The sequence below is a fragment of the Sinohyriopsis cumingii genome, chromosome 18 (genome assembly GCF_028554795.1).
Source record: "Sinohyriopsis cumingii isolate HCF-2022 chromosome 18, ASM2855479v2, whole genome shotgun sequence".
Taxonomy (NCBI): domain Eukaryota; kingdom Metazoa; phylum Mollusca; class Bivalvia; order Unionida; family Unionidae; genus Sinohyriopsis; species Sinohyriopsis cumingii.
The window spans coordinates 50,235,174-50,253,819 of record NC_142978.1 but is presented as its reverse complement, the minus strand read 5'-3'; the positions used below and the strand labels follow the sequence as shown (position 1 = coordinate 50,253,819).

Here is an 18,646-nt window from a genome sequence, read left to right as displayed (position 1 = left end):
AAAGGAAAGCACTGCAACAAAACTGCATCTCATAAATGAAATAGTTCTTATCATCAGTCATTAAAACAACAAGCAATAACATACTTTTATCAGGATTTGAAAATTCCAGGTGTCCACTCATATTTGCAAGTAAAAGTTGAAGAAGGACATGCCATCTTTTCAAGATGCTCGTCTGATTGGACAAGTGATATTTTAAGCCAATTCGTATTATGTACAGTGTAGGTGTACAATTTATGTAGGAGAAGAAAGTCACTACTGCAGGACAGCAGCCAGCTAAACATTTTTTCCATACCTATTTTATGATGTTCAATGCTAATGCTTCCCATTCAATACAGCTCTGTATATTAGCAAATAAAAGCATACACTCCATCTCAAACTAAATAATGTCTCATATCTCTGAGACATTAAAAAGCACTGACATTTAGATCCTCAAATTTATAAGAATCAGAAATTAAGGAGATCAAAGTATAAAATACACAGGATTGCTACGCTGTTGTCACAGATAGCATGCATTTTCTATGGAGAAAAAGTTTTCAAACCAAGTCGTGTCTACTATTCACCTGTAAGAGAATCCCTGGCCTTGTACACCTGACCATATGTTCCCTCACCGATAATCTCTATGATGTTGAAGAGATCTACACATCGCTCTCCCCAGTCTCCCTTCACTCGCTCATTGTAGCGCCGCTGCAAGCAAATCCTGTTGAACAAGGAAAAAGTTATTGCACAGTAACCCACCAGTTATAGATTATATAAATTTGTAACTTTAATTGATTCAACACAGCCAGTATTGTGCTGACGTGCCATGAAACCATACCTGAAAACATGCTCCCTGACAAAAGTTTTACGATTTTAGGTATGAAAATAGGCATACTCAAACGATTCATGCTTATAAGTTTAACCAGAAACTTAACCTGAGCTATCAAAAGGAAAAATACTGATCATGATGAGCTGCTTTTGTTGTAAGGATATGGTACTAGGAGAGGCGAATAATCATCAATTTAAAGATTCTAGAATGAATAGTGGCTAAGATATGAACATTAAACACAAAATTTAACTAAGGTCAGTTGCTTCCACTGAAATGATAGAGATTACTCGTCAAGAAGCATCCTTTCACCAAATCCCATGATTCTAGATTAGCACATTAATGGCCATATCTTACCAAGCTAAGTGCTTTTCCTAAAGATACCCGGACATGTATCAAGGCATAGCCCATGAGAGATGTATACTATCATCAAGATTAATGCTTCAAGCACAAACATGTTGAAGACACAATATAAGCCAATTTAGTGAAGTGTCAAATATATCAACTTCTGCAATGCACTTGCAATGTGAGTTACTCATCAAGAAAGAGTGAGTGTTGTTGTTGGTGTAGGGTTTAACGCCATTTTTCGGCACACAATAGGTTATACATGGCGGCCAGTATTAATGGCGAAGGAAGAACCCAGGAAAACCACGGAAGGAACCACCGACCCTCGAGAAGCTACTGGCAAGCTTTCTTACATACTCACATTGGCCGAATCCATGACTCGAACCTACGCAGACAGGTTGAGATGGCAGTGATCCGTAACAGAGAGCACTTTAGACCACTTGAGGCCCCTAAAGAGTGAGCTCGCATGCATGCATCTATGAACAGGGATCCAAGTAAAGTTAGTCTAATGCATTGGTCACAGAATGGCTAACAACTTAAAAAACTAAAGTCACTATTTACAAACGCTTGGTTACCAAAGTACACTGTGTGAAATAGTGTAGATTCTTAAATAGGTTGTGCAAGAAGTCGTTGATAGTAAATTTGTACATATATGCCAACCCCAAGTAATTTTTGATAACTGACAAAAAGCATATAAAATCTGAGCATAAAATGTTTTAATCTACATATTACATGTCACAATTAAATGTGCATTTATTCTGCCAATAACCTGAATCTGCAGGTCAAAATACTTGGCAAGAAGGAGAAAAAGCTATGTGGATTTGAACCAGAATACAAACACAAAATAAGATGACAAATTATTTTTATTCAACATTCACTTTAGCTAGTCTACATGTCTAACTTTAGCCAAATGATTGTTAGTTAAGTCCACAAATTCTGCAAAGAGCATGACAATGTTCTCAATATCAGTCTTCTTTTTAAATATGCAAAGCACTGCTGACCTGTGCTTTTTTCATATTAGACATGTTTTGAAGTTTATAAAGACCCATCTGCTCTAAGAAATTTCAAGTCAAGTGAAAAAGTCCATTTTGCTTAACATCTGGCACACTTTCTTTAAACGTAAAGACTGGTTGACAAAAATTTACTTGAATATCAATATAATGAACCTGCAAAATTTCAAATTAAAGAAACCCCGTTTTCTTGTAAACAGGTAATACAGCTGCTATAAATAGAAAATAAGGAAAATACACATAGGTTTAGGTTGTTCAAATTATTTCTTACCCTATTTGTAGTCGAAACTTTTTTCTTCAGATTATTTTCATACAACTTTTTATTGCTTCACTTTTATTTTTAAATCAACCAGAAAAGCGTAATCGATATATAGGCAAGTCTATGACATAAGTAGGTGAAAAAAGCGTAATGTATGTAGTATGACTGAGATAACAATATGAGCCCCTGCAATTAGCTGTTGCCTTTCGGCCAAAATTTTGATTAATTTACTTGCAGCTTGGAGCCCTGATGAATGTGTATGCATACACACACAATGTATATTTAGTTTATGTCATTTTTTCTTAAATAAATTTTTTATTCCATCATATGCTTATGGATAACTGTATACTATACTTAACCTTGTCCAAAATCAAGTTCATTTTATACCTGACCTGAATCATTAATCTTTTTTAATTCCATAAGCAATTAATACATATCAAATTTTTCTCTAGAGTATGGTTAACTATTTTGATTATTATCTAAACATTAATCAAGGACAATGTGTTTACCATATACTTTATTATAATTTTAGTATAGACCTCTAATTACAACTAAGGTTTTTTTAATAAAGAAAATGCTAATTTTGACCCAGATATACAAAGTGCTCTAAAAATAACGTTCTTGGAAATAAGGGACTAAGATTCATAGGGAAATTCAAATAAAGATATATGATCATAGGGCACCTTGATTCCAAATGGAATTATTATTATCTCTTTACAGTATGTTCAATTAAAAGATAAATCTGTACCATATTAAGGACTTGTCATTATAAAGCTTTCTATTATATCAAGGAAACAACAGACACTTCTGCTACTGCTACTGTTTAGAAAGGCAACTTTTCCACAAAACAAAAACAAAATTATATAATAACTGGTAATTTAGGTTTATAAATTTTTGTGTGCTATAAACGGACATAAGAAAATCAACCGCAACAATAATAACAAGCGATTCAATTGATTGGTTTAAAAGCCATAAACCAGTATACAACACTATGGATGGGGACCCCAAAATTTGATTGTTGGAATCAACCCTAAAACAGGAGGTAAAAAGTACTGGTAATATGCCTGATGCAAAGAAAAAGCATAAACCAATCCAGTAAAATGCAAATGCAGGTCACAGTGACATTGGCAATAAGGGTCTGGTACAGTTGTTTGACATCTTTATACTTATTATGACAGGAATATGTTTTTTAAAAATTGTGCTGAATATACTGAATATGTAACTCGGTTATGTATCTAGGGTGTGGCTTTAGGGCAATGACACAATTTCGGTGTTGGGGACTTGTTTTCTGAGGGGCCCCGAGTGGTCTACAGCGCTCTCCATTATGGATCACCTCTGTCTGCATGGGTTCGAGTCTCAGATTTGAAAAAAATGTGGGTATGTGTGAAAGCTTACCTACAGCTTCTTGTGGGTCGGTGGTTCTTTCTGGGGTTTTCCCGGGTTCTTCCTCCACCATTAATACTGGCCGCCATGTATAGCCTATCATGTGCTAAAAAATGGTGTTAAACCCTACGTGTTTTTTGGTATAACAGTACTTATGTAGTGCATGCCAAAAACTGAGCAGAATGAATAACCCTAAGCATAAATGTACCAGTAATGTACAAATTTTGTCTCCTTAGCCCCATCCCCATGAGGCAGATGCTTTGAAACTTACTCCAGACTGCTGCTAGGTGCCTAGGAAGAAAGAAAGGGTAAAGATGCAAGATGGTCATATATACATGTATATGCTTTTATCTGTGCTGACACTGATGCTGGCACCAGGGGTAGTATAATAGCTCTATTCTATGCCTGTTTTAACATGTTTATCTGTCCAAGGTTTCATCTAGCGCTGGGCAGTCCCAATAGTTTGGCTGGTTGAACACTGGACTTGTAATGCAATGGTTCTTAGTTCAATACGTGACTAGGCCAACCCTGGTTTGCATTCTTGACTTGTCCTTTGGAAAGACATCCCATTCATGCAGCCTGATTTAATCAATAATGTATTTAAGTGCCATTAGACCCAACAAAGTCTCGATAAGGGACAGGCACGCCAGTGGCCAAAAAGAACTTCAGAATTCAAGACAACACTATTTCTTCCTTTTAAATTCTGAGTGTTGAAACCATCTTAATTAATGATGATCTTCACCAATAAGGAGATTTTCAAATTAGCTACTGTGGTAGACATATGTCAAACAAACACCATCTGGGACCATCAAGACATTATTTAGATAAGAAGTTTTCTTGCGGATGTGAATTTCCATTTGGGAGTAACAATAATGCAATTTTTAAGATGGCAGCCATGATGGACATATTGGATACCAAATTGGCACTATTTACATTTATGACCAACCAGACATCAAAAGCATTTTGGTGATAGCACAAACTTATATGACCAGCAGTCTAGAACAATAAGTGGTAAAATTTTCAAGATGGCCATTGCAATGGGTATATTGCATGTCACATCATTTCATTTATGACCATCAAGATGTCATAATAAAAGAACTATTCTGGAACATTATCAAGCTCAATATTTTTAAGATGACCATCATGACTTTTGTCAGACATGATTTTGGAACCCCACATCCCCCAACTTAGCAAGAATGCTCTGGTGTAAATGTACAGAGCTGCACATCGACTTACTTGGGTTTTTTTATTTTTGGTTCCTTATTCTTCTCCACTATCTCATGCTCAGACTCAATGTCAGGTTCAGCTTCAAGTTCTGGCTCTGGCTCATCTATCACAGGGGGCATTGGGAGATCAGTAATTCTACCTCGCCGTACTGGGCTCACAGGATGTTCCTCACTGAAAGCACATGGTATACAAGGTGCATAGGCATACATGGAAATGTTGTTTAGGACATTTTTAATAGACTTTTGTCCATTGATACAATTCAGACGTTTAACATATAGTCTCACTGAGTAAGAAGGTGGCATAAGACTATACCTGGATAAACACCACAGATGTATATATGTGAACAGAACTAAATATTTACATGCACAAGTGTGAGAGAATCTGAGCTAAATGCAAAGATCTAAAAGTTAAACATAAAAGCACAACAAAGTGAACAATGACACTGTTTCATCAATGAATTGCAGACAAGGCAAAACAACCCAATTAATATTCACTTTCCTGAGACTCGATTTTGTAATCATGTATCCAACAACTGCAGTGAAAAATGCACACAGACGCCCATCAAAATTGCATTTGTCGATGTAAAAACAATGTAAAATTTAAAATTAAAATAAAATGTATGAAAAATGACTTTAGTGGCCTTAACAACAGACAGGTCATCAACAAGTACCTCCCATACATACCAACAAAATTTAATTTATCTATGATAGCCATGTATGTATGGGAGGTATGTAGTTGTTTTCTTTGCAATATTGCCATCAAGATCTTTTGATCACTAATGTTTAATTAAACAAATGGACAAACTGCTTTACTAGACTGAATATCTAATTAGGCAGTCTAAATATGCACATAACATTCCTACCAAATTTTAACATGGTTGGATAATTACCTGGACGGACTCGGTTCAGTATCACTAATACTCTCCAGGTCTGAAGGCGGGGACACATTTGGCAGGGGAAGATTAGGCAATGTAGGCAGCCGATTTTCTCGACTTTGTAAAGTTTGATCTGGTTCACTTTTGCGTGGTGGAGGTTCATCTCTACTCTGCACTTGCCTCTCCTCATAAACTACTCCATCCTGAGTCTGTCTATTTTCAACTTTGACTACAATGTTTTGGTCCATTCGGTCAATCAGCCTTTCCTTTCTTGGTGGTGGGGCTGGGACAGGTGAGGGATGGGTAGGAGTACATGATGCTGATTTGACTGATATTGGACTCCTTTCTTCTATCACGGTTATATGTTTTGCAGGTGAGATAGGTTCATCCTTCACAGGTCCCCGCAATTTGGCTGCATTTTGAGCTTCCCGAATTTCACGAGCTTTTCTATGTTTACTAAGTTCTGAAGCAAGACTAGTAGCATATTTCATATTAATTTTCCCAGAAGGGTAGGAATGTCGATGATTGGGACTTCGTGATGGAGATCGTTTCTTGTTGGACTTGAAAAGTCTTGAACGACTATGAGACCTAGACCGACTTCGACGTGACCAACCTATAGGACTTCGACTTCTTGACTTGCGCTGCTTTGTATTGTATCCCATCCTTGACCTAAATAAAGAAAACAGCAATTTGCAGTAATACAGTGACCATAGTGAAAAGGTTATGAGGGGAGGAGATACTAGTCAAACCTATATATGCCAACAGTGTTTATTTCTGACATGGAAAAATCATGGTACAAATATATATAATGTATATTCCATTCTATTTTAAAACTAGTGTATAATGTATAGCAATGTTGATTTTAATCTTTCCATGATTCAAGTCCTCAATGGTGATCTTAACTCTAGTCCTTCATTGAGTTGAACTGGTTCACTTTTTTCTGTAAACTTGGAATATCTTGAAATATTTAAGATATTCTGCACTTTTTAGAATAAAGTGTTCCTTAACTGGCAATTTGTGGCTTATACGCAAGTAATGTACAAGCCAGAATTGCCAACATACCATTTTCACTTTCTAGTGTCCATTCTTCAAGTTGAGTGGAGCTGAACAATATTGTGCTTCTCTGAGGTTAGCTTTTGTCATCTTAATGATTACCAATAATAACCAACATATCAAAGCCAAGCATACATGGAATACACATCCATCTAGATATGGATTCAAGTTTGTACATTTCAATTTTAAATCAACTGTAAGATTTCTACATGTAAACACCATCATGTGGTCACTCTTGAGGGGCAGAGATACTGCCAGTAAATGAGAAACAAGCAACTTTAACTAAAACCTAAGTACAAATCTCCTTGTTTACCTAGAACCCCCAAGATCAAATGCATAAGCATGCATATCACTGAATGAATTATCTTACGTTTTATAACAATTCACTACATGAAGAAAACTCTTCAGATCATTTAACAAAATATAAACAAATAGAAATGTTTAACAAAAACCATAATGTAAGTACGTGATTTAGATTTTTAACATAGTGATGTCTAGCACTGGGGCATCATGCCGCAGACATGTAGCATGATGTCCCACCCAGTCACATTATCCTGACACCATGCCAACCAGTCCTAACACTAACTTCTACATGTTGAACACCAAGTGAGGCAGCCATTATTGTCATATTTATTTATAAGTCTTTGGCATAAGCAGGTCTCAGAAATGCTTAATCACACATATCTGGACTCAAATTTTATTTATCTGGATGAAGAAAATCACTTATGTGGGAGCCCTCCACATGCATGTAATAGCAAATTCCAAGGCTTGCCAGTCTTTCTTCAACCACATGCTGAGTGGGAAATTGTGTTGGTGTGGATATTTACAATGACACTTCAGTGGCTCAAGACCCCCAGTTGTGCATGTTGTCATTATAAGAGTACATCAAAAGACAATGCAGCAATTGCTGGGTAGCAAGTTCAAATACTTAATCCCCCACTTTTTCTCTGTGATACTGCTCTTGATGGAGCAATAAAATACCTACAAATTGCCACCACTCCTCAGCTGAGCAGATGGTAGGAAATAGTGATTGACATTTGAACCATGAAAAAAACAGATGTCACAAGTGATTCACAATCAGATACCATCAATAGGTGATCTTTATTTCAATCATATATATGGACAATGTTAGTTAATATAAAAAGAGTCTTGCATATTCCTAACATTTACATTAGAGACACCTTGTTGACCATTTTTGAACACTGGAAATTTATCTTAATGTCTTAACATGTAAAGTAATCCTTTGAGGTATGGAAGATTAAATTCAAACATTAACTTCTGTTTGAAGAAAAGGAAAAAGGAATTTACTTCCACGGAAAGACTGAGACAGCATGCATGATTTACAATCAGATATATTTAATGAATCAAGTGATCTTAATTCAAGGAAAAATCTTCAATTGTAAAATTTATAATACACTATATTATTATCTGGGGATTTACTTGAATGCTACTTTTTTAAAGGAACTTTATCGTAACAGAATGATAGCAAATAACCATTACTCAAGTGATATGAATGATGCAATGAATGGAATTCAACAGACAGATAAATGCAGAAATTTCACGACAACTGCTTTAATTAGTTCAAAGGTTCCTCTTTCCATCAACGATTTTCCTTTTTAGGAGAATCAAATAATGGAATAGCCTTTGGGTTGTACTGAACAATTCACTAAAATGATGTTGCTCTAATAAACAAAATGCACCATTCCCTTAACCTGAATGTTTCTCGTGGTAGATTTTTAGTTTGCACATGATCATCTATCTTCAAAAAATACTTATGAACCTAGATGTATCGTGGATGATCTTTGACCACTGGTAACTAATATAAAATAGTATAGCTTAAGTTATTAAAAAAAAATTTTTAAAAATTCACTAGATAGTTTCACAAATCTAAACATGATGGCATAATCGTCCTTAAAAATTCTGTTTTCTTTTTTTTTGGCAGGAGAAAATTCTTAATCTTCTGCTTTCCTTTGTGATACAACTAAAGGATGAATATTACAAAGATGAGATACAAAGATAGCAGCAGCTGCTTTATGCAATTTGATATGATTGTTAAAGACTGGCATGGCAGCCTAAATTTCTAATGAACCTAGATTTAATTATGCCCGTCCAAGATTCTCATCGGTGACCTGTTAATTGCACCTAATTCATAGAGATTTTGCACAGGTGCTATTTTATTTGCTGACAAGGTGCAAACAGTATACTATAGCCAACAACAACTTGCTCTGGGCAACACATGCTCAGTAAGAAATCATACCCGAGGTAAATCAAAGGAAATTATGACTGATGATCTGGCCCAGCCCAGAATGCATTATAAAAACAACTACGATAATTTGTCAGACATAAGAAATGGTTCCAATTTAAATTCCAATCAAAACCCTATGGCACACATCTATTGGGAACCCTGAAATTCATTAGAAAATACATTTTCTTGGCAATTATTCCAATCACAATTATAAACTGAGAATTTAAACAGTCTGCTTCCCTCCTTATCTTTATCACTGTTCAGCTGGGATGGTATCTCGCATTAATTGTACAGAGGTCTATTTGTAACATGCACTCTAGCTTGCACATATGGCAAACAGACATATAAAAATGTATCACTCTTTTGTGTACTATGTCGACATAAGAGCAAACACCTGTAACATCTGACACGCTGAACTGAACATTCAGATTAGTTCTCTTTATTATTTGTCATCTTAATTATGTTAAAATACCAACTGTTCATTGACCTATGCTTTTCTGGATGATTTCAGTCAGGAAAAAGATTGATTGAAAGGCATTAATAAGCACAAGCTTGTGTTTGCACATTCGATTTGCATTGATAAAGCGTTCCCACCACTACTGGACAAGAGGCATTTACTACTTCTGTATTAGTGGTAAAGCCCCCATTAAACCTAAACATACTATGCCCCCTTTCCTTCCCTCCCCTCATAAAATGGCCAGTTCTAAATGTGATGTATATTCATTTTTCTGAAAAGACCAGCATATTTTGTGATCAATCTGTATCACAGTTCTAACAAGCCTTATCTTATGGTCATCCAGAACAACTCAATTTTGAATATGATTCACTCAGAACCCAACAGACAAGTTTGAACACCAGTATCCAGTCTCTAGTGTGAGCAGTGATGGACAATAATGGCAAGCAAAAAATGTGGGCATTTATAGTCAGCTGACTGTTAGGTTTTCATTGCCTAACCTAGTATTTTCAACATAGTTACAAACAAAAAAAAATCACAAAAAATTCACATAAATATAAGTTTAACAGAAAAGTGTACATGCCTAGCCTAATTTTAAAACAAGTGCATTGTGAAAAACTTTTTTCTTGGCCCAATGACACTTGCACTACTATCAAACCCCCCTACTGAATGTTGTATGAAAAAAATATTTAAAAAAGGGATATTCTGGGCATATTTAAATTGGAATCCAGGCCTGTGAAATTCGAGTCAATGCAGAAAGTTAATCAAATCAATTCCAGTGTTTCCCTTTACCCTCGTTTGTGCTTAATTTGATCCCCAGTTTTGATACCAAAGTTTTTTTTATTACTCAGTCTGACAAGCAGTTTTGACAAAGTAGATTTCACAAACAATGATGCTCTTCGTCCATACTGATTAGTCTCCCAAATGCAAAGATACAAGACTCCAGCTGATTGATAAAACTAGTGATTATGTTAAAAACGCAGGTCACAAGAACATGACCAGTAAGTGGTTGCTGTCAGATCCCCGTGGAAGACAGTGGCAATAGTAATCAGATTGGTCATCCATGCAACCAGAGTTACTTCAGAACCCATTTATAAATGCTAACATAAAAATCTTGAACAACATCAAACCAGATAAACATCTACACAGACCAGTCCACTGTATCCACTAGTCGTAATATACAAGACGTCTTCCCTGATATATATGTACACTATAATCTGAAGGGGATAAGAAAGAAACAATTACTCTTACTGCCATAACAAGTGCTGCAAAGCCCCTATTTAACCGCATCAGGAAATCTGATGGTCAGATTTTCACAAATGTACCTCACAGTTGGCAGCAAACATGTTTTTTTTCAGTACTAAACACTCTGATACCTTTTTCTCCTTAACAAAGTACATACAGGTACAATCAAGTGGTTTAGTTTTTCAAACTGTGTCAATGGCCATTTCACTTGGATGAGGAGCCTTTTCTCCATAAAGTACATCCAGGTACAATCAAATGGTTATGTATTTCAAACGCTGCCAAGAACGAAGGCTGTCATAGAATGCCAAAATTGGTTGGAGAGGTTATCTTCAACAGAATAAGTATAATAAAAAAAGACATTTTTGTTCTGTTACAGAAATGTCAGTATTCCTAAGCTACCATTGCTCTCCCATCAAACAGGTTGACACTCAACACTCTGAAAAACAACAACTTGCTTGCGCCTAGAAGTAGGAAAAAGGCATCCAAGTTAGTATAGCACGAATACAAAATCAGACTCTAAGCTGTGCAAAAAATTGGCAATATGGGCTGTCAACTATGCGAAATATTCGTGAAAATTTGTCCTGTGGTTTTCGTTAATATCTGCAGAACTGCGCTACACAACATCGATTGTTATCGTAGTAAAAGATTAACCCCTCCAGCATGCATACGTGTATCAGGGTCAAACTCTTGCACTGTGGGACTATTATACCCACCTACTCCTACTCCTACTTTGTCTGCTGGTGTAAGGACTTGGCGATCGTGATCGATGACGCTTTTTGGAACTCTGCACTGGACTGTAACCCCTGTAGCTGCTGTGCAATTTAGAGTCTGCATAGGCACGAGGCGGCTCAGCATATGCCTTAGGAGGGTCAATGTATGCCTTTGGGGGGTCTGCATGCGGTCTTGGGGGTGGTTCTGGTGTCCTATGTCTTTTCTTCGATTTTCGAGCACTTTTATCTTGGCGATATGGACTAGATTCTTTGACTGCTGGAGAGTCGCTATGACTGCGATCAGTCACATAAGACCTAATGACAGAAGGTGACTGTGGCCTCCTTACCGATACACTTTCTGGCGGCCCTCGCGGAGGAGGTTCTGATATATCTGAGTCTGAACTTACATCCTCATAGTCAACAATGCTCTTCTTCCCAATAATGGACACCGCTGTGGAACTTGAATTGCCATCTGACTTAGATTTTTTGTCCGACCTCTCCCTCCTTTCCTTCGATCTCTTCCTAGATTTCTGTTTATTTTTCTTCTTTTTTTGTTTCTCCGAGTATTCCTGTGGCACAAGATGTGCATATGCTCTTGCGTCGTACTCATCGTAAATTTGTCCCTCGTCTCCTTTCCTAGGCATACTGCACGAACACTTTCTCCACGCAGCAAAGATGCACAATTACATTTCCTTCATACCAAGAACGCCCCAAAGAGGGCGCTTATCACAAAATTCCAAGAATCAACTGAATTATTGCTTTAAGTCCATAACAAACCAAAATATTCTAAGTTCCACTTATTCTAGAATATGTGGCCTTGATTACTTTACACAGGCAGTTCAGAAATATTGTCTGTCGTGCGTCAAGTCGCACAATTTTGCCAACGCAAGTACCAGACGGTTAGCGGAAGTATGTGTACGGCTAAATACAATTACAAAGTTTCCATTAAAATTCAAGTTATTATATGATATTTGCCAATTAGTTGCAATCAGTGGAAACTTAAGCGTTTCTTTCTTTTAATTTTAATGTCAAAGAGTCGCAAATGTTTTCGATGATTTCAGATTCATACAGATTTTTTCGGTCAGTATTGTAATTTCTTATGCTAGTCAGGAAACGCTAAGCTTTATGGGTAGAAATGCGACAGAATTGATGACGTATTTCACAGGGCGGTGACGGAAGTACTTATTTACTCTGATTAAATTATTACAAACAACCTGTCTTCTTGATGAAAAGAGATAGTAATTGTAATATAAAAGATTAGAGTGTAAAGTATAACTCATGTCAGACATCGAACAAATTTCTAAGTGAACAAAAAGGTAATTTTTAATATATATTTAAACTTCCACTGTAACACGAGCTCTCCCTACCGTGGCTTACAAATTACCTATAAATAATGTACCTTTAAATAATACATGTGACGTATCATGTCGTAACTAATTCAGGTTCAAGTAAACTTTATTTAAAGTAGGTGGATATGTTTACAACATTGGAAACACGTGTTCTATTTCGCGGTTACTACTATTTAAGACTTTTTTAACGGGACAATTCAGAGCTAAGCAAGAAAAATAATTACCACTAATTCTGGAACAATTTCCACCCGCCTAAAGCTATGTGTTCCGATATGATGACATCACTGCGACCAAACTTAATGGTATGCTTTGTAAACAAAATAATATATTTTTCTTAGCCAAAGATACGAGTGTGTTCTTTTTGTAATGAAAATTGATGATAGACTGTAGTAAAATATTGTCAACAAGAATAATAATAAGTTTGTCCATGGAAACCTCTTTCAATTATTTTCAAGTTATAGAAAAAGCTTAATTAATCTGTCTTTATTTTTTTATTTTTGCTGTGTTGGTTTTAATGAAATCTTTGTTTTATCTGTACTTACAACCATACACTACATTTGAAGCCTGTTTATTGTTGTTGAAAGAATATTTTAGTATACAGTTATGTAGCTGTATTTGAAAGAGCTGATCATCAGCATATTGGTCAGTTGATGACACAATAATTCCATTCTATATGGGAAGATAATTTATAAAAATAAAAAACAAAAGTATTCAAAGTGAAGATCCTTTGGCATTCCAGTTTATTCTTTGTATATACATATCCTTACAACTCAACATTGATATATTTTAGTTGATAGGTTGTTGTTTTTATTGTATGGTTTAACACCATTTTTCAGCACAAGATAGGCTATACATGGCAGCTAGTATATATGGTAGAGGAAGAACCCGGGAAAACCCCGGAAATAACCACTGACCAATGAGAAGATACTGGCAGTTGATTGGTAAAATGTAAGCAATGATACAAACCCCTGTGATCTGTAATATCACCCTGCTTGTTTAGATATGTGGAATAGGCCTGATGTGCTGCCAAGAATGTAGAATAGGCCTGATGTGCCATCGGGTATGTTGGATAGACCCAGTGTGCTCTCATGTATTTAGAATAGGTTTGATGTGCCCTCAGGTATTTACAATAGGCCAATAGGGGTGAAACAAATGAAACACCTCTGCTGCATATCAATACGATTCATTATACACATCCAAAAGTATGATACATTTATAGATTTGATGGTCTTTTCATCTTTATAAGTTCTGCCAGTTGTAGGATGGTGCCATTTTATTCATCTTGATATACTGTTGTATTTCTTGTATGCCAGGTACAGATAGACACTGACTTATTATCCGTTCATATGCCATTCTCATCCTTGATAAGATAAGAAAGCAAACAATAATTTCATACATACTAACAGTTGTCAGCAGTGTAAATCAGCAGTTTAGGCCTTTTCTGGCTGCTCCATTTTATCTGATGCATCTTGGTCACAATGCCCATTATTTTGCATTGCATGAATGCTTTATAAACATCTTATCAATGTTATGTCTTCAGTTGAAGTTGGAAGATATTATCATGTTACCTTCAAAACAAACAAAAATTGCCTCATGGAAGGAAAATCTTATACAGAACAAGTTCTAATTTGGAAACAGAGATGACTAACAAGCACATACTTCACGATATACTTCCTGCAGACAAATGATGCACTAACAGAAACTCATTTCTGTCTGTGAAAAAGTAAATGATTGACAACACCCACTTCCCTAATTGCAAATTTACAAGATGGCACTAATTTGTAACTCATGTGGTTGGAATCTGCCAATTGCTGATTCTTTGCTAATGATTTTTCATCTTGTATGCACATTCATTCACTGATTACATATATCAGTATAAAAGAGACATTCCAAATTTGTTCCCTATGTATAATTGATGTGCTTTATAGATAATTTAAAAGCCATTTTTACGTGAAGTGTCTATGTTGCTTTGGATTGAGTTTGGATGCCAGTACATCCATTGAGTTACACAGTAGACAAGTTACAGTGTGGGTTGTGGTTATTGTTTTGCTCTGGACCACCAATCAGAACTGAACGTAACATTTTACTGTGTGGCACACAGGAAGCGCAGTATTCAAATTTGATTCAAATACACAGGATACAAAGCAATGATCAGTAAAGTACTTAAATGAAACAGGGAGGAATAAATCTGGACAATTTTCTATACATTGATAGATGTTATCAGTGGCTGAATGATACATGGATAACAAATCTGGACAATTTTCTTTACACTGATATATGTTATCAGTGGCAGAACATGCTCTCAGACTAAAATAATTAGTATGGAATTGGTGGGAATTGGCTGATTTCTAACCATATGAGTTAGTCACACTGGGTCAGTCTGCAGAAGGACGGTAGTTTTTTTTTTTTACTGATATGAGTAAGTGCATGTCCCAGGTACATCTCTCAGTTTCAAGAAAAGAAAAGGAGGCCCCAAGTGGCCAAGTGGTCTAAAGTGCTCTCCGTTATGGATCACTGCCATCTCACCTCTGTCTTCTTGCCTCGGATTCAGCTAATGTGGGTATGTGAGAAAGCTTGCCAGTAGCTTCTCGAGGGTCGGTGGTTCTTTCCGGGGGTTTTCCCGGGTTCTTCCTCCACCATTAATACTGGCCGCCATGTATCATGTGCTGAAAATGGCATTAAACCCTACAACAACAGCAACAGCAGCAAGAAAAGAAAAGCAATCAACTAATAATAATAGCTGCTGGAAATTAATGTAATTTGTGTAAAATAAGTATATTTGTTAATTGATTCTTCACCAGTATCAGTATGGCGATTGATATGGAAATGGTACAGAAACATTGATATATTGGTTCACTCAATGCAAGAAAAAATTCAAATTAAAGGTATAAAAGAACTCTCCAAAGAAAAACTTCAATTATTTGTAATCAATTATTGAAAATTATAATCAATTCCTTAGTCTTGTGGCTTTTCCAACCAATCACCTTCAACCATTTTGATGTCACCATACTATAATGATTTGTTTTAAAATGACCAGATGAGATACATAGTCTCAGCTTATACAGACAGTATCTGCATTGATAATTTGTACAGACTTTCTTTGCATTGATAATTTGTACAGACTTTATCTGCATTGATAATTTGTACAGACTTTATCTGCATAGATAATTTGTACAAACTTTATCTGCATAGATAATTTGTACAAACTTTATCTGCATTGATAATTTGTACAGACTTTATCTGCATTGATAATTTGTACAGACTTTATCTGCATTGATAATTTGTACAGACTTTATCTGCATTGATAATTTGTTCAGACTTTATCTGCATTGATAATTTGTACAGACTTTATCTGCATTGATAATTTGTTCAGACTTTATCTTCATTGATAATTTATACAGACTTTATCAGCACTGATAATTTGTACAGGTTGTATCTGCATTGATAGTTTATTCAAACTGTATCTGCATTGATAATTTGTACATACTCTATCTGATTGATAATTTGTACAGACTGTATCTGCATTAATAATTTTTAGACTTGTTATCTTCATTGATAATTTGTACAGACTATATCTGCATTGATAGTTTGTACAGACTATATCTGCATTGATAATTTGTACAGACTGTATCAGCATTGATAATTTGTACAGACTGTATCAGCATTGATAATTCATACAGATTTTATCGACACCGATAATTTGTACAGATTTTTTTCGTCATTGATGATTTGTAAAGACTGTCTACATTGATAATTTGTACAGACTATATCTTCATTGTTAATTTGTACAGGCTGTTTCTGCATTGATAATTTGTATAGACTATATCTTCATTGTTAATTTGTACAGGCTGTATCTGCATTGATAATATCAGTACAGGAAAAAAGTTACGAGATATTGCACTACACACTGATTGTTTAAATCAGAAGGATATTTTTTTTTGTATCCTAAGTTCTTGTGTTGATATGAAATTTGTGATTTCGCCATGGATATGATATCAACAGTGATGTCAAAATTACTTTAAGGTAATGTTTTCCTTTACAGTAAATGCTTTGTAAAGTATGCATTCTTTTTTTGGTGTCTTTAAAGGTAACAATTCCCAATTGGTATATTGCATAAGTAATATCCCTTTACAGTAAATGATTGTCTCCCCATACTAGTATTATGTACTGTACAAGATGCAACACTGTAGCCGTAAGTCATAATTTGAGATATTTTACAATGATTGGAAAGAAACAGTTGTCATAACATTTTGTATTTATATAAAAGGATAGGAGGATAATGATAAATTGTATTTACATTAAAGGGTAGGTAGGTAATGATTAATTAGTAAAAAGGAGTATGAATATATATATATATATATGATCTCACATTCATATTGCTTTGATTTTCAGATGAAAATTAATGAATTGCTCAATGTCCTGCTGAATGTGTCAGAAAAAGGGGCGAATATTGCACGTATCATCCGTTCAGAGTCATCCCTACTAGATCTACTTGTCCAAGAGAAGAAAGGAGACCAAAAGAATGAACGATTTTTGCAGGATTTTAAAACACTGGCTGACGTTTTGGTGCAGGAACTGGTTCGATATGACCTAGTTCAGCAGGTAGAGAACTCAGCAAGAAGTGTGTATAAACTTTGCCACTGGTTTTTACATGTATAATAATGCATACAAAATTATACACAGAATGATTGAACTTCAACCATGGTGTCATGGATGTCTACTGGTTACAGCTTGCAGGCTGTGGGTTGGTGGCTGCTGTCCGTCCATATGCATTTCCTGTTTTAGCTCAATTTAAAAAAAGATTGAACTTGGAACGATGAAATTACATTCTATTAGTCACATTTAAATTACTTGATATTCAGACCCTTATAGGAGTCTTAATTAGGTGACTCAGTATTTAGGCCATTATAGTAGTATGACTCTCTGGTCTTAAGCTAAGTAGTAGAAATGAGTGAAAACCAACAAGTTTTGTAAAATTCAACAAATATTTTATTCTTCTAGAATACAAAGTGAAAGTTTACAAAGAACTTGCAGTAATGTGAATTAAATCCCAAATAGTCACCAGAAATGTATCACTAGTCTTAATGAATAAAATTGTAATTAAATTACAGTATTATTTCAAATAAGATTCATCTCTGAAAGTGTTGATGTTTTTGTGGTGTCAAATGTACTAAAGTACAAGTAACCTTGAGTGTGATGATGTGCTGATAGTCTTTTGATGAATCACAATAATATAATCCAAGATATCTATGTCTGAATTTGCTATAATTCCAAGTTGATGTTTTTTCCCAAGAATATTATAAATAAGCACTTTGTATTTTGAGTTAATAAATAATTTGAATAAATAAGTTCCTGCCCAAATCAAATGCTAAACACAACAAATTATTCTGCTTACAGTATGAATGAGTAATTTCTAGATAAATTAGATTATAAAGCCCTCTACCTGACCTAACATTTTCTATTTTTAAAAAAATAAGTATTACTTAATGGAAACTTCCATTCTTGAAGATTCTGTTACTAAAATTATAATATAGAATGTGGGCTAAGTATTGTGTGGGAGGGAATTCCAATAACCATGACCCAGACCCAAATAAATGTTTGTTTCTATTAATAATGATCCTAATATTAAACCCACACTCCAGTAGAAAAAATTACCTATGTATTATTTGTTTATAAAAATTAAAAGTTAA

General features: G+C 35.2%; 2 protein-coding genes across 4 annotated transcripts in view; one reads left to right on the top strand and one right to left on the bottom strand.

Annotated features, from left to right (window-relative positions):
- Window positions 1-12,721, bottom strand: part of LOC149776612 (uncharacterized) — a 33,633-nt gene extending 20,912 nt beyond the window's left edge. Inside the window, exons 1-4 of the mRNA XM_089941113.1 lie at window positions 11,611-12,721; window positions 5,916-6,569; window positions 5,036-5,197; window positions 561-697 (exon numbers count right to left, since the gene is read on the bottom strand). Coding sequence (XP_089797239.1) covers window positions 561-697; window positions 5,036-5,197; window positions 5,916-6,569; window positions 11,611-12,251 — 1,594 coding nt within the window. The 5' untranslated portion in view covers window positions 12,252-12,721. The remainder of the gene's footprint in view (window positions 1-560; window positions 698-5,035; window positions 5,198-5,915; window positions 6,570-11,610) is intronic.
- Window positions 12,722-12,766: 45 nt separating this feature from the next.
- LOC149776611 (inositol polyphosphate 1-phosphatase-like) overlaps window positions 12,767-18,646 on the top strand; it is a 28,234-nt gene continuing 22,354 nt past the window's right edge. The window contains exons 1-2 of one of the 3 annotated variants that reach the window (XM_089941110.1): window positions 12,767-12,923; window positions 17,349-17,558. In XM_089941110.1, the coding sequence (XP_089797236.1) occupies window positions 17,349-17,558 (210 nt within the window). In that variant the 5' untranslated portion in view covers window positions 12,767-12,923. Of the gene's footprint in view, window positions 12,924-13,015; window positions 13,259-13,773; window positions 13,905-17,348; window positions 17,559-18,646 lie in introns of those variants that run through there. The other 2 variants (XM_089941109.1, XM_089941111.1) reach the window with 2 other exon arrangements.